The sequence below is a fragment of the Cottoperca gobio genome, chromosome 3 (assembly GCF_900634415.1).
Source record: "Cottoperca gobio chromosome 3, fCotGob3.1, whole genome shotgun sequence".
Taxonomy (NCBI): domain Eukaryota; kingdom Metazoa; phylum Chordata; class Actinopteri; order Perciformes; family Bovichtidae; genus Cottoperca; species Cottoperca gobio.
The window spans coordinates 17480919-17501137 of NC_041357.1; the positions used below are offsets into that span (position 1 = coordinate 17480919).

The window sequence follows — 20219 nt, forward strand, 5'->3', positions numbered from 1 at the left end:
GGCTTCATCTCTTCATGCCTCAGCCGACCAACCACATGAGAAGTCGACGTCCGGAATAGATTAAACCACAAAGAAAGGCCTCCTTTTTTATCGCTTTCACCTGAACCGACGAGGAGAAAATGCGTGTGGATTTGTTTTGGATATGTTTGTGGTGTTTCCTTCGCCCTGGTGCCTCCGGTCAAGGGCAGTCGACGGCCGTTTGTTCGCCCTCATGCAGCTGCGATGAAGATGGGGGTGCAGACTGCTCCGGGAGAGGGCTGACCACCGTCCCAAATGGGCTCAGTGCTTTCACCTACTACCTGTAAGTACTAACCAACATCCACAGTGAAATACAACCTCAAAACATGTCTGTGCACTCAGAAATGCCTCACCGTACAGGCCTGAGTATGTGATGTTGTTGTGTTTACCTCGCGACTGAATAATGGACATTTAATACCATGGGGTAAACCTTTGGCCCACCAGAGAAAATGTGTCCTAATGAAGATGTTAGGAAGAGTTTAGGGGGTTTCTGCTTATTATTTATTGTGTCATAACTCAGAGTTCAGTTAAACCACACACAGTTAAAGCTTGACAATTTGTCACCAACTTTCATTTGCAGCCAAAAAGTTAAATCCTTAACTGAAACAACAATAAATCAGCTCCCAGTTCCTGCTCATGTTGTTATAGACATGTGTAATGTAATGCTGCAACTAATGTTCATATACATTCTTAGTTATTCAATCAATCCTTTTAGAGACGAAACAATCAGTAGAGTCATCAGTCAACAACTAACTAATTCATCATTTTAAAGCAAATGTGCTTAATAATTTACGATTCCAGCACCTTAAACTTGCAGATTTATTTATTTTTAATTAAATTAAATTAAATTTGTCATATGATAGTGAACTGAATATATTTGGTGTTTTGGATTTGTTACTGATCCTCTTAGAATAATAAATGGTCATGTCTCACTACTTGTTGACGACTTTTAGACTGAACAATCACGTGAGAAAACAATCATCAGGTTAATTGAAAAAGAAGAATAATTGTTAGTTGCTGCATTTAGTCTATAAAATGTCAAAACAGTGAAACATGTCCACCACAGGTTTCCAGAGCCATGGTTCTGTCTACATGTTGCTTGTTTTCTCTAAGTCATGGTCCAAAACCAAAATTATATTCAATTTACAATTAGGCCTTTTATAAAACATTTGAGAATCTGTAGTCCGTGAGTGTTGAACAGTGTTGCTTGATCAATCGATTTGTTGACGAGGTTTCTTCCCCACTTTATGATTGACAGGATTTGGGTTTGCCACATTTGTGACCATAGCACTCCATACGTTCCTTCAAAGCATTATTTTTTTACCTGTTGTCCAGCAGCAGGTTGCATCTTCAGAAGTATTTACCATAAAGGTATATACACTTTTATATAAACAATTTTTATTTGTATGGACAAACAGAAGACATTTCTAGGATCACAACAGCTTTTGCAGAAGCAACCTGCTGCTGGATACAGGTATAACCATAATGCTTTGATTTTTCCCCCCTTGAGGTTTGGTTAGGAAATGCTATGTGACTTAATCACCAAGTAATGTACAGAGTGCTGAGGTCACAAATAGGGCCATATTTGGGTGAGTAATGTAGCATGGATCATAGCCAGCATTATGTTCAGTACAAAATAATTAAGAGTCAAGTTTGAGCCATTATTTGACTAAGTCAGACTTAAGACTTTAAGTACTGCTTCATTTAAGGGCACTCATTAAAAAAATTAAATAAAAGTGGCGCAAATGTGCACCAGATAGGTCAGATCGTTATGGGTGTGGGTGCAGAGATACAGTTGATGATTGCCCCATGAAGAAACTCCTCAGTTTGTTTCACAACCTCTGGGTTAATCATAAACTAAATTAACCACCTCTGCAACAACATTGTAAATTGCAATTTATTGTGGCTTTTTGTTTCACTGTGCTCAAACAACAAATAGAAGAAGTTATGACTTTAAGTTTACATAGGCACTTGTGTATTTGAAATGTGTTATTTGATTAAGAAAATAACCTGTCGGCTTTTTCACTAAAACCTTGCCTAAAAACATAAAGGTCTGTTCTTGTTTGTGGAAACCTCTGTGTTGTGTTGCCACACTTTTTAAGAATGATGGCTAAAGCCTCGCTACACCAGAACCAATAGTGACACTTGAAAATCACTATTGTTAGGAAAGTGTTGGGTAAAGTAAACAGAGGAAGTGGATTCATATGCCAAGCTTTCAATACATGTCACACTGAGGCAGAGCCTACTGCTTTCAGCTGAAACTATCAGCATACCTTTTCCTTATTATGGGCAGTCTGACATCTCGATCGCAACATGAAGCAATGTTTTCACAAAAAAGTTATATTCGCAGCCCTTACTGCTACTCTGCTGGCTTATTTTGTGCCAAAATGGAAAACAATTTGTTGTTTTCAAGATTGTGCTATTTTCCTGTATCTGCTCTGCACATCTATCTACATTCTCTGTCACAGATTGTAAGAACTAAACTGCCTCATATATTCACTTCAACCTCTTAAAAGTATGTGAAAGGTTGTTTGTCCCCCTCTCTGTCCTTCTCTCATTTGTTCTCCTGGTCTCTTGAACTTAAGTTGTCCTCTCCCACTCCCTCCGTCTTTTGTATGTGGAGAACTGGGGTTAGGGATCATGATGGATTAGTGAGACATATTGCAGCTGCAAGGGCTCCTTCTCTCAGGGCTAATGCACCCACAATGGTCTGCTGATGTGTAAAGGAAAATAAATCTCATATGGGTGTTTTGACACTTATGTTTGCAGTCATCATGTCTCGAGAATCAGTTTGATGACTTTGAGACACTGAGAAAAAAATGTAGTCTCGTTAGTGGCAACAACAGGAAGGAAGGTGTACATATAAAGATACAAACATACACATGATCGTAGAAACAGATAGATTCCAGGTTGTGTTTTGTAAGCATAGCAATGCCCAAAGGTCAAAAGGTCCTCAATACAAGGACAACTATTTATTCCATTGTTGCTTCTCTACTTTAGATTTGTCCCTTGCTTTAGAAAAACACTTATGGCAATGGAAGACCACACATTTTGCGATGAATCATGTGACGATGTTGGAGTGGACTCTTACCTACAGCCCACAGGGGCTTGAGTTTTGGCATTGGTAATGGAAACAGCCCTGTCACAGAAAAGCAGATGAGAGAAAAGAGGAGGCCGTGCAGCCAGTAACAAAGCAAACACTCCTCCTGAAGGTATGTAGTTTACCTGCCACAGAGTCTCTCTGCACACATTTTTGGTACAGTGTCTGCATGAACTCTTGTGCTGTTTTTAAAGGAGCAAGTGGGGGTTATTACAGTTTACATCTCAGTTTTGTTAGGCCCTTCCATAGAGAGAACAAGGTTGAGACTTAGGGGAGAAAGAGGGGTGGCGTCAGGGGTCTTGCACTCTGCTGGTGGAGCTTGCCGGCTTCACCATTGGTGCCCTCAATCCATTTTTAACTGAATGATACTTTTGTTCTTGGTCAGCAGAGGTGAAAAGAGCCAGTCAGTGGTTCCCATTCCCAAACAGGATGACTTGTGGCTGGGCGAATATTAACGCTCTCTCCCCCTCTCGGAGTCCCTAACCCTGTCCTCCACTTATACACCTATTCCCATCCCCCCATCACACAGTTGCTATCTGCTAATGCTTGCTGGTTTTCTTATTCTTGTGCCCAGTATTCAAAAATAAAAATAATAATCCAAGCTGAGTTGGGTAGAAATGTAAGGGTTTAAGTATTTGACTTAGTTTATATTGTAATAATATTTGATAGTGTAAGCTAGCAAACATCTTTGGACATGGTAGTTTACTTTGAACTATGACTGATTGCTTCAAAGTAAAGACTGTGATGTCTTGTGGGTCACCAATGACAGACAAGTGGGAGACGATGTAAGAGTTTTCAAAACGATGGCCAGGTTCTTGGAAGTTTGTTTGAAATATGTCAAATATTATTTTATAAGCAATGTTGGAGGGCTAAGTAAGTAGTAGTGGGTAGTTGACATTTATTCAGGTGGACTATTGAGAACTTAAAGTTTAGTAGCTTTAGACTCGAGCAGAAGGGAGAGCTGCTAAGTTAACATCCCACCATTCATCCATAAAATAACTATGAACCTCTCATTATTTTCTAGTTATTATTGGGGTGTAATAAAGACAAATAAGCTTTTATATGTGTACATATTTACTATGTGTTATATTAACTGTCTATGCATCACACATACGCTATATTTGATAATGCCGATGATTAGATTTTGAAAAAACTATGCAGTGTAATACTTGTCAGAGATCCTTTATTTTCAGTGTGACACTGAAATGTCTGGGAGTGTGCTGCAGCATTAGTTTAATTGTAGCTTTCACACAACACTGTTTGTTTGTTTTGTGGAAAGTATGATGCATTGCACCATTGGCCTATTGGAGTGATGCATTACTTGAGGGCGACACAGTTACTATGGTCTCGTGGGTAGTGAAAATAAGGCTATTTTTCATTCAGTGCCTGATTACAAAAAAAAGCGGACAAAAAATTGTGCTGTGCCAGACTTTCAAAGCCAAGAATCAGACAAAAGATCTGCACACTCTATTAAAAGCTCCCAGCCTATTTTAATTGTGCAATGTTGCGATCTAACGGAGATCTTCATCAGGCATTGTCAAATCATGATCATCAAAAAAAAAAACTTTTCCATGTTATTTTTAGATGCTTCATCTAACATTTATTTTCCTGAATGTACTCATACTCTGCGTTTGTACATCTCCAAGTCTTCATTACCGACATTGATTCAAAAAACCTTGAGCTGCAAATAATAATAATTTTCATTATCAATTAATCTGTTGGCTAATAGCTTGATTAATCGTTTTGGGCATTTTAAAAACGATTAATGGAGTATCAAAATGATACTTAATTAATTATTTGTGGATTGACTCAACAAATTGATAAATCAACTAATCCTTGAATCTTAAAAAAAAGATTAAACCTACTTCCATTAGTTACAAAACCTTTTTTAAAACATGATAAAAGGGGCCTTTACCAGCACCTCATGAGAGGCCGAGTAAATGGGAAATAAAAAATAGTATTGCAGACTTTAGAGCTGCTCCTCACTTCGGACCAGATGAAAACACTTGGACCATTTGACTCACTGAGCGATCAACAGACCGCCTGAGTGACCATACTGTTCTTATATCCATTACTACCAAACTGTGACACAAACGTGAATGAGAACATGTGACAGATGTCTCTCTAAGTGCCATCGAATGTCTCCACGGGAGAATGGGCTTTTATGGATATGTTTTCTAGGATTCCATTAAGATCATATAACGGCACACGTGAAACATTGTTCTGGTAAATAGTTTCATCAGCGTGCAAGGTTTATTAACCTGCAGATAACCACAGCAACAGCTCTCCTGCTTTGTGTTACATTACCAGTTAACTTTACGGAAACAGACCTAGCCATGTGTTTAACTGACTAATGCTAGTGTCATTGCATAATGTGTAACTCATTTTAACATGTGCATTTCACATTACATAAGGTTTATTATAAGTTCATAATGATTTATAATGTGAAGTAGTTAACAGTATTATCAATAGGATTGTAATACGGACGAGGTCATATTAGGTATAGTTGCTCCTTACATTTTGAGAAGTTGTGTGTAATAGTTATTTTAGAGTGTGTGTTTACTGCATGCCACGTCTTTATAACAGCTTTACCAACATTGTCTTCATGCACATTTAATGATTTTTTGCTAGCATTATGTTGTATCTAACTATTGGAAAGCCTGAACACTATAAGAAGATGCGGGTCAACTTATACAAGCTTTGAGTCGGAAACCCTTCTCAAATTAGACAGGTGATACGGGTTCCCTTAATTGCTATTTCTTAAAAAAAATATAATACACGTTTAACTTTTTTATGTTTTATTGTATCACAGTAATGAATCGCATAACAATGGATTTAATAGGCTTATTTCACGCGGGTCGACAGAAATATGTTTTGAAATGATTGATTGCACACATTTTTACAATATGTTGTTGAACCCAAATGCAAATAGCTTCACATCGTCACATTTCAGAAGGTAGAAACATACAAAGATTGTCACTTTTACTTGCAAATGTACTTACACTTTGGGGTATCATAAGACTTATTGGGGTGCATTGTTTGATTGACTTGGGCACAATATGATGATTCATAAACTGAAATAAAAATAAAAACATTGAAAAACTGCACTTAGCATTATAGCAGGGCTTACATTATTGTAATGATGAAAATTAGTCATAGTCAACAAACTAGAATCATACCAAAACTTTAAATTACGGACAAAAGTAAGTGCACTCAAGAAGAGTTATTACTTCAATTCATTTTTGAGTTCATGGGATGAGTCTTTGGGAGGATTAAGTTATGTTAATTGACTTCCTTTATTAAGATGTGCTGTTGGGTTTTACAGTGTACGATGGTGTTAAATGGATACATACAGAAGCTGTTTCTTGTTTCCAAGCGGCATTGTACTTTGTATTATGGCTAAAATGTTGAATTTTAGTTTTATCAGATCACGGGATCTTTGTTCAAAGCATTTGCCTTTTTTTTGTCTGCGAGTGCATTTGTGTTGTCCACTGACTGCCACACAGGCTTGATTTGTGAAGTCCTGCACTGCATGTTGTCCTGGTGGTGAAACCTCCCACAGGAGCCAATGAGCTCTAGTTATGTCACTGCAGTTTCTTGGTTCTTGGCTAAGTTTTGTTTGATCAGGTGACAAGCTTTAAGGGTCTGATCTTTTTCATAATTATGAAGCCTTAGAAATTGTTTTACTGTTTCCCAACAAGCACTTTTTGCCAAATTCTTAAAGCATCACAACAGTTACACTCGGTAGTTATTTGATGGAAATATTTAGTAACAACTAGGCTCTTTGTAAGAGTTTGCGTGATTATTTAGTGACTTGTAATTCTGTACTCGGTAAACACGCTATAGCCCGGCCAGAACTTACAAACAGCAGGTGCAACTGGCTGCAGATCTGTGTTTAAGTACTGTGGACTGTTATATGGACTTTTGGGGAAGGTTATGGTTTAGCCTATATTATAATGTTGTCCAATAAACTGAATGGGCCACAGGTCAGGATTATGAAGTTGTGCACACATCTTGAGAATGTTTCAACATTTTTAGGTTATTGCCTGCAGATCTAATAAACTTCACGTCGGGTTGTAGATGTAACAGATGTACAGAGATTAACATACATGTGTTGAGGCAGGACGGAAACGCAACCGTTCAGATGCATTACACGTGTAGCACAAAACCTCTGAGCACAAATATGCTGTGTGTGTGTGTGTGTGTGTGTGTGTGTGTGTGTGTGTGTGTGTGTGTGTGTGTGTGTGTGTGTGTGTGTGTGTGTGTGTGTGTGTGTGTGTACTGTTCATCCCATTCATTATTTCATTATTTATTTCACTCATTTCAGTATATGATCATTACACAGGCGTTAAAAAAGTCAGTTGGCCCCAGGTAACATGATTGACACATAGTTTCCTTACATTTGTCTCCACTTTTGTCATTATGCATTTAAAAGCATCATTTCAATCAACCACACTTTATGCAGTGTTTTTAGTGCTTCTGTGTGCGCTAGTGCTTAAAAAAGGTTAATGGTAGTATTTCTATTGTTAACCGACCAACACAGAAATTGTATTTTTAAAGTTGTTATATTTTGACTTTTAGAATATGTTCATGCTTCAGTTTAGCAGCCATATTTCCATTTTCTCAAAGCATATCTGCTACCTTTCTCAGATTCTCTGCTTCCTCTCTGCTAAAATGAAGCCAAGTGGCACATGGGATAGAAATGTACTGATACCTGTTTGTAGAAGCGTTTAGGCTTGTCACCATTTATCACAGCTGCATTTTTAGTGTCCCCTTCAATCTATCTTAGCAGGGACAGGCCAGGACCTTGATGAGTAAAGCAGCCAGACACAGAGGGAGGGAGGAAGTGTGATAGAGTCATGCAGGCCTCCCATATTCCCCAGCCCTGCATGTGGTTCAGACCAGTCAACAGTCTGCAAAAGATTTAGTCAAACGGTTTAAAATGTGGTTCGGGATGTAGCCATCTGACCACTAGTGGTGGCAGATCTGCAGCAGTGGTTGCAGAACACCACCGGGGATGTTGTCTGGGTGGGAACGAAGGATAAGGAGTGGGTGGATGTTGATGGAAGGTTTGTTGTAGCTGCACAGTCGGTATGGTAATTGGATAACCAGGTAAGTGGAGATGGGACACAGGTCGCAGGGATGATGAGGGTTCTGTCAGGGCCCGCCTTCTAAGGCTTCTGTGCATGTGTGCGTGCGTGTGTGTTTGTGTGTGTATGTGTGTAGTTGGGACTGCAGAGGAAGGGCAATATGATCCTTGTAGGATTCAGGGGCCCACACACAAGGTCCTAGAGAGATCTGGCAGTGAAACTCAAGATGGCCAGTTGGAGAGTGAAAAGGGGGCAGGGGGTTGCTTCATTTGTGAATCCCGGATGTTTTTTCAGGCTTGATATGTGCCGTCTCTTTACACATGGCCTCAAGAGGGGGGGGGGGGGGGCTTCTATGAAGCAGGTTAGTGGATTCCTAATCAGGATTAGAGTAGAGCAGAGTGTGCTCATTGTTTGTCTCCTCAGTCCTTTACTTTTTCATTCATTTAACACATTACATATACAAATGTGTTTTTAAAATGATCATTATGAAGATGTAAACTATACTCATATTAGATTTGGTGGGGAAGCAAATCATGTCCTGTGTGCATATTTGTCATGCTGCTACATGCCTATCTTTACTTGAAAGTTGGTTTGAAAAATGAAGATCCCTGGGGCTAAAGAGAAGGGCTTTTTCAAGGCATTTTTTTGGGGTTGAGGTTAGACTCATGCAGGCACAATCACAAGACTTGCCATAAGGGATTGGTGACAGAACTGCAACGACACAATGTTTGTATACCTAGTTTACGTCAAAAACCTCATTATGTTAATATCTTAACTGCATCTATGCTATAGTTTAGTTGATTTAAAACAAGGCCTTAACACATTTTGAGAATTGAATGTTAGGAAGTACAATGTTATTTATATAACACTTCCCAAAACCAGAGTTGAATAGGACTTCACATTTACCAAAGGCAAGTCAATAAAAATAATTTAAATGAAAAAAATGGTTAGAGAATAGAATAAAATCGGGGCAAATAAGCATCAATAAAATACGTTGTTGGAAACTGCTTGAAAACTATACAAGTTTAAAATGTTTGTGAACTCTTTCTAACTGATTATTTCTTTCAACAGTGACCTGAGCATGAACAACATCACGGAGCTTCCAGCATTTATATTCAAGAACTTCCCCTATCTGGAAGAACTGTGAGTACATGCCCCGTCTTTCTTTTGCTAATGATGTATTTACTCTGTACAATGTTGACATGAGGGCTTATGATATGCACCTGGGTATTCGAGTTTGTACAGTATAGGTGCACACCATGCCCTTCTTCTCAGCAGAGGAAGATAAGCTAAGCGTAACATTACGTGAGGTTATGAATCACTCAATCATTCAGGAGTTGAACAAGGGCGGTTATAAAAGGTGCAGTATAGCTCAATTAAAAAGGTGAGGTGAGACGACATGCATTGAAGCTGTGATCATGTGACATCCTGTGTGGATTTTTGCTTTTAAGGGATTATCAGGGTGGAAACGGCACATCTGTGCTCTGGGGCTTTGTTGAGTGGCGTACATCTAATCTTAGTGGGTGTTTGTTATTTCTTTGCTCTTTAAACACTCTGATTTCTGGCTTGTAGCGGCTGGGAGTCAGAGATAAAAATCTGTCTACCTGATATCAGGTAACATGCAGCCCTGAGAAAACAAAATGACCAGTGAACTCCAGCGGTTGCTGCTCCACTTGGTCCTTGCTGTCGGGTTTTTTCAGCTCTCGTGCATCATTCAGCCGGCCGAGTCTTCACCCTCACCCTCTCTCTTTTCCATACACCACTACAATCTGCTTTGTCGAAAGGCAATTTACTTTTCATCGCATTGTGTGGAGGAATGCAAGGCAGGAAGGAAGAGGGCAAAACAATGGTTTCCATGGCAACAAGGCTGAAAGAAAACCCCACCCGGTCTTGCTGCTACCTTTTCTCTCGTCTTAAGTCGTCATAATGGATGGACTGTCGTCAGGAGGGGGGGGTCATTGATTGACATATACCCTTAGTTCATATGTGTGTTTTTCTAACCTTCTTTCTGCGAACAAATCTGCCAAATCGTCTCGGTGAACTTTGGTGGATGACTTTTTGGCTCCAGGGCTGCAGCAGTGTCAGTGAACCAGAGCAGGGGCCCTGAGTGCAAAGACAGAGAAGGAAAAGAGAGAGGGACATCTTCATACAGGACAGGAGCGGAGACGGGGGAGGAATATTGCCTCCTTCATAGTCACGCAATCTCCTCCTCTTTCTTTCTTGCCAAAGGCACCACAAAGCTTAGCAGACGTGATGACAGGTATTCTGTCTCCTTCGCAGTTTGTTTATAGTCTTGAAATAATCTGTGACCGATAGGTTCTCTATTTGCTTTTAGTGAATTGTGGTAATGACGTTTGGGTCAGTCTGTTGTCAATATGTTGCATTTTGTTGACAGAATGATTTAAAGTATTTTATTTTAATGCATTTTTTATCGTTTCTGTTGCAACTTTGTATTTCCCTGTGTATTATTCCTGTAAAAAAAAAGAAGTAAATAATAATATAAAGATTGTTTTTCTTTCTTGCTATTTTTAATTGGTATGAATCCGGCAGAATGATATGCCATAAAATCCATATCAGTATAATTTATCCTTTACCTTGATTGCAATGTTGTAAAAATAACTTTATTTATACAGCAGGGCATGATTTCATTTTTTAGTGTTGGCTCACAACTGATATGTTTGTCCTGATCAATTATACATCAGTGAAGAGGAATTCTACCCTAGTGTTTACGGCATTACACATATTGTGTGTAAAAATTGTTATTAATTTTGCTCAAAATTAGCTTGTATGCGTCTGCTTGGATTTTAAAGTTTGTACTTCGGCCCCTCCCTTACTGTGACGAAATAGGCCTACGAGTCTTGCCTATTTCGTACGTTGACACGACTCCTATGCCCGACGATTACTGTGCTGTATTCAGAGCATAACAAGATATTTAGGGCTGACAGACAATAATGTTAACATGATAAACAGCAGGGCTACAGCTATGTACTGACATTCCCCCACAGTAGCACGCCGCAGAGTCAGCCCAGCTACAACATCGGTACCCTCACAATAACACAAGGACCCTAAATGTGCTTCAAGTGACCGTCAAAGCTCCATCACACTCTCTTCAGCAAAGAAACAAAGAGAAATTGTCTTAGACATTTAGAAACTTTTTGATTGCAGTTTGTAATAAAACACAGCTGTGCATTTAATCCAACATTAACCCAGATACAGAAGTAAATTGATTTAAACTGCAGATTGCAAAACAAGTTTATAATAAAACATTGTTTTCCCTGAAATGCACCGTGGGAGTCGTAGCTAACTTCTACCCACAGTTTTTTATGTACACATGACTTGTGACTTAGAAAAAAAAATCAAATAACTAGATACTTTAATATCTAACACAGTTATTAACCTTTTTCTACTGATGATTCAACCAGGAAAGTGTCATGCCGATACAAGCCGTAGAAGTGCTCCAACTGTGAGCCATATTGTCTGTGAGAAAAATAATGCAATGTTTTGTTCTAGAACCAGAGGCGCCTGAACTAGCTCCTCTCAGTCACAACTCTATTCAGTTATAATTACATGATTATTGGAAATTGGGGTATAAACATCGTCATTTCCAACATGAACATAAATTAAATCACATACTGATTCTCACAGCTACCTATACCTACAAAAAGGTGCGTACTGCACATGTGGGAGCATGTCATGGGGAGGGGTGCTTATTTGGCTTTTGCCACATTAGTTTCCTAAATAGAAAGTCAAATTGTATTGTTTCAATTCAATTTGGAGCCAAATGCTTTTTAATTTTTTAGTGGTAAATCATCTCTGTAACCCTTTACCGTCAGAGTGCACTGCAGGGCCCTTTTGTGAATTTGCTATTGACAAAGTAGACCTGTGGGAGTGGTGTTTCACAAGGAGAGGATTTAGCCTTTCCTCAACAAGATTTAGCACATTCTTCTTTACTCGTCGAAGCCTGGGGGGACATGTACTGAATTTGCTGAAAGATGCAAAAGGAGGAGAAGCTCTTTATGTTGTGGAACCTGACGGATATCTGAATGATTTGTCAAACCATGTTTGCATATGGTAGTTAGTGGCTTGTGACAGTGATTGCAGGTTCTGGGTTGTGTGAGTTCTTAAGGAATGAAGTCATATTGACATTACCTACATTGGTCACTGTATGTTGCAAATCAACAAGAATGACTCAACGGCTTCAGATGACATTCGTGTCATTTTGAATTTGTAGGCGTCCATCTGCGTGTGACAACTTGTACTTGTCATGACTGTAACTGCAGATAACGTTCTTGGAATTTAAAGTCTTATATATTATTTAAGCTGTCACAAGGCATTCTCTTGAAAGATTGTGTCTCAGTAGAGACGCATTGATTGGTTGATTTGGTGGTATTTTCAATTGTTGATGTCAGCTTTGGCAGTTATTCTGCGGCTTTGTCTCAAAGCAAAGTCAAACTGAATTGACAGCTTTTTTATAAAGCTGATGAGCATTCACATCCTGATATGACAGGTTTGGTCAACCACATCAAATCTAACTGCCTGTGAATGTGGGTTCAGAGCAGTTGGTCTGCTGTTGGTGGAGTCTCTTGTATAATACTTTTTTCATCTTCTAACTTAATGTTCACAGTTGAATTAAAATACAACAAAAACTAAAAACTACATTTTCAGTGTTCAGCTCAGTATTCTGTCTTCATTCTGTATTCAGTCACTTACTCACTTGCTTCCCTGTCAAGCTCATGCAAGCTTTTGATTTACAAGCACAGAAAGATTGTATTCAACTGCTTCAAGCAATTTCTTTTGGGCTTGCCATCCTCTGGGACACCATGTTTCTTGGCTGTTTGACATTTGACTCTTGTCTTTTCCATTTATGTGGCAGATGGAGAATTTATTAGGAATGTGTGTGTGTGTGCCTCTTTAGCCAGGTTTCTATCCAAATGTAGTGCAAATACTAATTTAATTTCATCAACGTCCGCTACTGTTATTGTCGGTAAATATTGTCGGTTCATTGAAATCAGCTGATAGCGCTGATTCTCCAGTCGAGTGCCATTAAACCACTGCGCAACAAAATGACGTAATTAAAAGAGTGCCAGTCAAATCTCAAAAGGTGAAAAACATTGTAGAAAACATGATGGAATTAGGACTTTCGACCACCGTCAAGGCCAATGGCGCATTCACCTGCTCCTTGGATGGTCTCATTTCCCGAGTTGGGAAATTGCTACAAAGAAGATGTGTTGCATTTTATAGTTCGAAGCGTTTAAACATCACGATAGCTTTTTCTGAGTTGTTGTTCTTGAGGTGGCGTTGACTTGAATTTTCCCTTTAGGGAAGTCTTTTTTTTTATTATTATCAACACCACATAAATGCAGCACAAATGCCCTGTTTAGCAATGATAATGAAAGTGAAACATAATTTGTGTATCCGCCCTGTGATTTGGATCAGCTCCAAAACTTGCGGGTCCATACTTTTAGAACTTGGTACTTGTGGCCCATGCTACATCCTTCCACCAAGTTCCATGAAAACCGAGCCAGTAGTTTTTCTGTTATCCTGCTGAGAGAAAGTTAAACAGGCAAACTGAGCCAAAAACATAACCTCCTTGCCGGAGGTAAATATGGTATTTCTGTTTGTTTCATGTATCCATTTGCGGAAAGTTACAGTTTCCTGATCGCTTCCCACCGATCTAATGTTTTTGTTTGTTGCCATTTTCAGTCTCTTCAGTGTAGCAGAATCTTCAGAAGACACATGCGTCATGTATGTCGTCATTAATTATTGATACAACAACCTTTCCATCTCAACCAAGCTGTTTTCCCTAAAATTGTCAGTGTTTTATGCGCAAATTGAAAAAGTACATAAAAGCTGGTGAAACAGTTGAGCACTTGTAGGGCTGTATAACGTTTAGCAAATACACTATAGACCAGGGGTGTCATTGGCCCATTTTTAATTGGCCCGCAGCAAATTCTAAAAGTATAATGGAATATGGCCCAGATAGAAACTTACGCTTGAATGTTTTGTAGTTCTTAGTTCTAACACAGAAACACAGCTGTTCATTTTTTTTTGCGGGGAGTTGACGATAACTTTGGCGTTACGGAAGAGCTGCTTGGTCTTAAGAGTCTAAAGGGCACAACATAATTCAAGCACGAGGACTTTACCACAGAGAGTTTCAAGCTTTACTGTGATGTCGATGCTGAATACAGGGAACGCACTCCACCTTTCTGATGTGCGCTGGCTGAGTCGCGGCTCCGTGCTGCAGCGGTTTTATTCCCTGAGATCAGAAATGAACATGTTTTTGAAAGAGAAGGACCGACCTCTTCATGAGCTGAGTGACCCTCCATGTTTGGCAGACCTGTTTAGTTGATCTTACTGGTCATCTCAACACTGAACAAGAGCCTCCTGCGCACATGAAAGCATTCTGCGTGAAGCTCCGTCTCTTTGATACACAACTACACAACTTCAATGTTGCGCACTTCCCCACGATGGCCGAAATCAAATTTTTCCAAACGCCAAGCTTTCTGATAACAAGGGGAAATATGCGTCTGTGATCTCATGACAGCATTCAGTCAGCGCTTCCAAGATTTTTCTATCATTGAGAAAGAAATCGAGCTGATCAATGCAGAAGAAGTTTAAGAGAGTCTGCAACTAGAACTTACATATAATAATTTTATACGATAATTCCCTGAAGAATCAAAATCAGCTTCTCTCCCTCCCCTGACTTCTACTGGAGCTTGGAAAAGTTTCCTCTGATGAGACTCCACGCACAAATAATGATGAGTTGGTTCGGCTCAACATATGTGTGCAAACATTTTCTAACAAAAGCAGATTGAGAACCTAAATGACCGACAGCATCTCTGTGATGTCCTTGGTAGCTCAAACACCAAACTTACTCCTGACCTGCTTACCCCCCCCCCCCCCCCCCCTTGAGCATATTCAATTATCAAGCATAATCCACCTACATTTCATAGATTCTTTTAAGACGATATACCTCACCTCGAGTGAGTGTCCCAGCCCTTCATATATCTTTCTGTATGTGGCCCTCAGTGAAAAAAGTTTGGACACCCCTGCTATAGACAAACAGTTAGAAACTCACTAGCCCTACAACATTACTACAAACAACCCATCATGCAACACTATTTTAAAGTAACTTGATGCTTAGTTAAACGACTATTAAAAATAAAACCTAATAATGGCAACATTTCTTTTTTTATCTTGAATCTTTTTCCGATTAATAACTTCCACACCATAGACATGATGGTGCAACTTGCCGCTGATGCACCCCTGCCATGAATGACTTCCAGTTATGGCTCATTCATTCAGTACAAAGTTGATGGATAAGGATTATTTTTTATATAAGGCACCAGTCAATCAAAAAATATACCTTGATCAGGTTCAATTCAGGTCTTGGATGCGGCACCCAACATCTGTAGTCTACTGAAGGCTAACAGAATGGCAGAAACTTATGCTATTGTAAAACTTCTTTGGCACGTTATACTCAAATACACAAACGTAGGCTTTGCGTTACACTATGATACTAAAAAAATGGGTCTTCACACTCAATCAGACTGCTACCTATTTGTGTTTTGTGATGCAAATCATTGATTATGTTTGTTTATTGGGATTTACCTATTCCTACCTACAGTAGATTTGTAAAAGCTTTTGTGAGAACTATGGATGGAAAAACTCAAATAGCTAGTCATACTTGTCAACTCATGGTTTTAAAAGATGCATTACAGTGGACTAGCTCTCTAATTCAGTGAAATGTATGGTAAACAAACTCATACCAGTTTTGAGTCTACGTGAAGGGTACATGGTCTTCTGATACAGTCAGCATTGATTCTCAGGCTCACACCCAGCAGCTCTTGTTGCAGGGAATTCAGCCTGGTCTGACTCACGTTGCAGAGTGATAAATATATTGCTAATCTCTTAGGCCAGATTGTATACTTGGGCTGTTTGTCCTAGTCAGCCTGTCCCATGCTTATTTACACCCTTATTTCCTATACACTTCCTGTTCCCAACAGGAAAGGGAGGTGTCCCCCTTCGTCTCAAGCAATTCATGACTGAAGAAGCTGCCCAGTGATAAATGTTACAAGGCAAAGACTGTTACAAGGCTACACTTGTTTTATCAGCCTCAGAGGGGTGAATCAGTTTTTCTCTATAGGGAGCACTGAATAGTAATGGTTGGGAGGCTCAGAAAGGGATCTAAGGAGGGGGGATATCCAGGAACAGCTCTAATCTCTTGTGGGTGACAGACGAAGTGACAACAGGCCATGGCACAGACACATGTCTTTGACACCTCAGGCCCCATGTTCAGCTTTCGAATTGAAACTTAATCTACTGAGGCACTGGATGTGGGGACGTTCTTTAAACACTATGCATTGCTTTATTCAGAAATGAAATATACTCTGTGGTTTGGTTACACTGTGTTTTTTTTATCCCCTGTAGCTTTTAAACATTTGAGAAATTTCCAAAACATAAGTGTGACTCTTTCTCTCACCACAGACGACTTGCGGGGAATGACCTGTCATTCATCCACCCCGAAGCCCTGTCTGGACTGCATCAGCTCAAAGTCCTGTAAGCATGCACCCTTTCCTGTCACCACCACAGCCGTCAACACACACAAACACACACTTATGGCTGTGACGGTGTGAAGTTTTCCACACACTGGGGGAGAGAGTAAATATTGCAGTTTGTGGTAACATTGTGGCGCTGTCAGTTATAGCCACCCTAAACATAGTCATACAATTTACATCCACTTGGAATAGACTTAATGCCCTTTTCCATCCTTGCTCAACACAGTATCTTTGGTTGTGAGAACACCTAACAGAGCATGGCATACAAGTCCGGTGTACAAATTAGTTCTGCATAATTTACATCTGGCAGCACACCCTAGTGTGCTTGCACAGACTCGAACACACTCAGCGACGCACACAGCGCTGCCCTGTTGATTCTGCATGGGGCCAAAAGTTCAAAGTCCTGTTGATCTACAGGTGAGGTCTTGGTTACATGACTGAAAACACAAATACATGGCGGTATCGTAGATGCTTATCATATCAAGTGATTTATTCATATTGTTGCTTGTAACCACACACGTGAAAACAGTTAGAGTTATTTTGACATGCAGCTCAAACAAACCCCATTCACATCAGATTTGGGTCAGTTTTTAAAAGTGAAGATATGTAGAGCCACAACAACAACAACACACAGAGGAGCTTATTAAGATCCCTTACATAGTATCGAAGCATCGAATGTATTTGGATGCATATTGTTTTAAATTCATGGTGCAAGACCGTGTTGAAAATCATAATTTTGACATTTTACCTCCAGGATGCTCCAGAATAATCAACTGAAGACTGTGCCCAGTGCAGCCCTGAAGAACCTTCAATCTCTTCAATCTCTGTAAGTCATCTCACACACACACACACACACACACACACACACACACACACACACACACACACACACACACACACACACATTGTCTACTCAAAGATCATTTGAGTTTCAAGTGGACCTTTCCGTCCGTACTGTATTAGGGAAACACTCACTGCTATTACTGCAGAGATTGTAATAATTATTTGTCAATGTCATCATACTGGTCAATTCATTTTGTTGGATTAATGTAGTTTCAATTGGTTGTTGACTGCCAAGCATGGCCTAAAAGCTTTAGATTTGGACTGAAAAATGTCTCCGATGATCAGAAAGTGGTGGTGTTGCTGCGCTCATTCATGTTAATATGTAATAAAATCACTCAAGCCACACCAGGCCTATTAAAATAGTTTTCTGATTTCTGTAGAAGTTGCAGTTAATGAGAAAGCTATTTTGTCCCTGAATTCCTGGACATGAAGATACGCTGCAATCTTCAGTGCAGTTGTCAGAAGAAGCACTGCAGCGTATTTACACAGCTTACTATCCAAAGTGGAATTCATAGCGTTTGTGCCAAACTGACAACCATATTCTAGACAGTTACTCACAACGGTTGTATGAAAAGCAAGAGGAGTACTGCAGAACAGCTTATCTACTAATGTATGTAAAGATCTAAACGTTTGGTACTGAAGATTTGCTAAACAAATGTATAAAAGAATTGGTCTATGGTCAACAATGGAATTTAGTTTGAAGTCCCTGGCCACTAATTTCACAATGTGAACGATAGACGAGGTACATTCATGCTTGGTCTACCATTTTTGTCCGGACTAAAATATCCTAACAACTACTGGATGGATTGCCTTGAGACTTTGTACGGACATTCATGGTCTCCAGGGGATGAATCTCAATGACTTTGCTGATCCCCTGACTTTTGATTTAGCAACACCAACAACTATTGGATGGGTTTTCATTTAATAATCGTGAAAGGTCAAACTAAGGTTGTGAACGCTATAGGGTGCCGGGTGGCCGTTTATTTTCTAATTCCCAATTCAAATAAATTGTTTCACAATGGGGATTCTTTTTGTACTTTTAATGTCAATAAGGTACCAGAGTGTGTAAACTAAACTCAAAAATAGACTAAGAGAGCTTGTTTTAAAAATAAGTGCCAGTGCAGGAGCCCTGACAGACGTCCAGGCTCTACTAACTGGCCCCTGGCCTCCTGTCATTTTGCAAACTTGCAAGTTCAGTATCTCTGACTTATAGTATTTAGAGTGTCCCACTACTGTAAGATGGCAACATAATGACAGTTAAGACTTTACTCTACATCCAAGTAGAGAACAATCAATTATTTACTCAAGACATTGTTGATGTCATTTAGGGGCGGTTCCACTCACATCACACACTTTACTCCTGCTGCAGTGTTTGTTGTGCACTAAGCCCAGCAGTAGCCCTGTGCAAACGTAGGTCGGTCTTATTCAGCAGATCTGTAGCTAACCTTTCTAATACTTCGTCAGGATTGTTGAGTTTTCCAGGAGCTTGTGTTTTTCCTCGTGCTTACTCGTAACTGTCGCCCCTTTCACGATTTCCTGTTCCACTCGCCCTCAGTCTTAGCATTGTTTTTCTGCCACTCCTGAGTGTCAGGTTCATTGAGACCATGATATGTACATGGCTCTATTTTTGCCACCTCCAGGGACTAACGGAGGAATGGATCCAGCTGGAGAAACGTGCTGAAAGTCCAGCTTTCAGCTATTATCACCCCTCTATAAACCTCCCCTTGTCCCTTGCTTCCCCTCTTCTTTTTTTCTGCCGCTCTTCTTTCTTTTTAACAGATGTCTTTTCCCTGTGAGGGTTTTAAGGTCTGTAGCTGAAGTAATATGCTTTGACAGAGCCGGGACTTGGTTTGTATAAAGCCGTAGAGAGCTAAATGTCAATCAAGACTGTTTTTCTTGCAGCCCAGACACTTGAGGAATTTTGAGGGAGGGCGAGACACTTGGTGAGGGAGGATAGCTGGAGAAAACAGGGTGGTGATGGTGAAAAGAACATTTGTGCATTCATAATACTGCTTGAAGTAAAAAATATTTCCCTTTTTACCACCAAACTATTGGCTCCTGAACAGTCAAACATCAGATTCCCTGAATGTTCAATTCATTAAACTTGAGAATGTTGCTCTTATTATATTATGAAATGACAAGTTAATATATCAGATTTATCTCCTGAGCTGCATTGAGAGGACCTGTTTTAGGTGCAAACCCCCATCAGGTGCCTATTTTTGCCGTTATACAGGCTGTGGCTAAACGGGTGGAGTTTGGACGGTCCATGCATATCAAAAATAAGTTACTGGTCATTGCATTACCATACTTCCCAGACCTATCAATGCCTTGAAGAAGTCCAAGTGTGAGCGAAACGTTGGTGATAAAATCAAATATTGGAGCTTAGTGTGCAATTAATGGCTTTAAAAAAATAAATAACCGTCTGGAGACCAAAAGTCAAACCCAGGATAAACTAAATACACTTCAATAGATGAATTTGGATCTGGAAGACGGACTTTCTGCTACAGGCTGATTGCTGTTTTACTTGCCATGACCATGACCTAGGAAAGTGACAATAAAATGTAATAAAGAAGTTTAAAAAAAGCTTGTAATGTGATAAATATGATGTTT

The 20219-nt window shown here is 39.7% G+C and overlaps 1 protein-coding gene across 1 annotated transcript in view; it reads left to right on the forward strand.

Moving 5' to 3' along the window:
* Positions 1-82: 82 nt before the first annotated feature.
* The window catches only part of lgr4 (leucine-rich repeat containing G protein-coupled receptor 4), a 31944-nt gene continuing 11807 nt past the window's right edge, over positions 83-20219 (forward strand). The window contains exons 1-4 of the mRNA XM_029461570.1: positions 83-301; positions 9280-9351; positions 16696-16767; positions 17521-17595. Of these exons, the coding sequence (XP_029317430.1) occupies positions 120-301; positions 9280-9351; positions 16696-16767; positions 17521-17595 (401 nt within the window). The 5' untranslated portion in view covers positions 83-119. The remainder of the gene's footprint in view (positions 302-9279; positions 9352-16695; positions 16768-17520; positions 17596-20219) is intronic.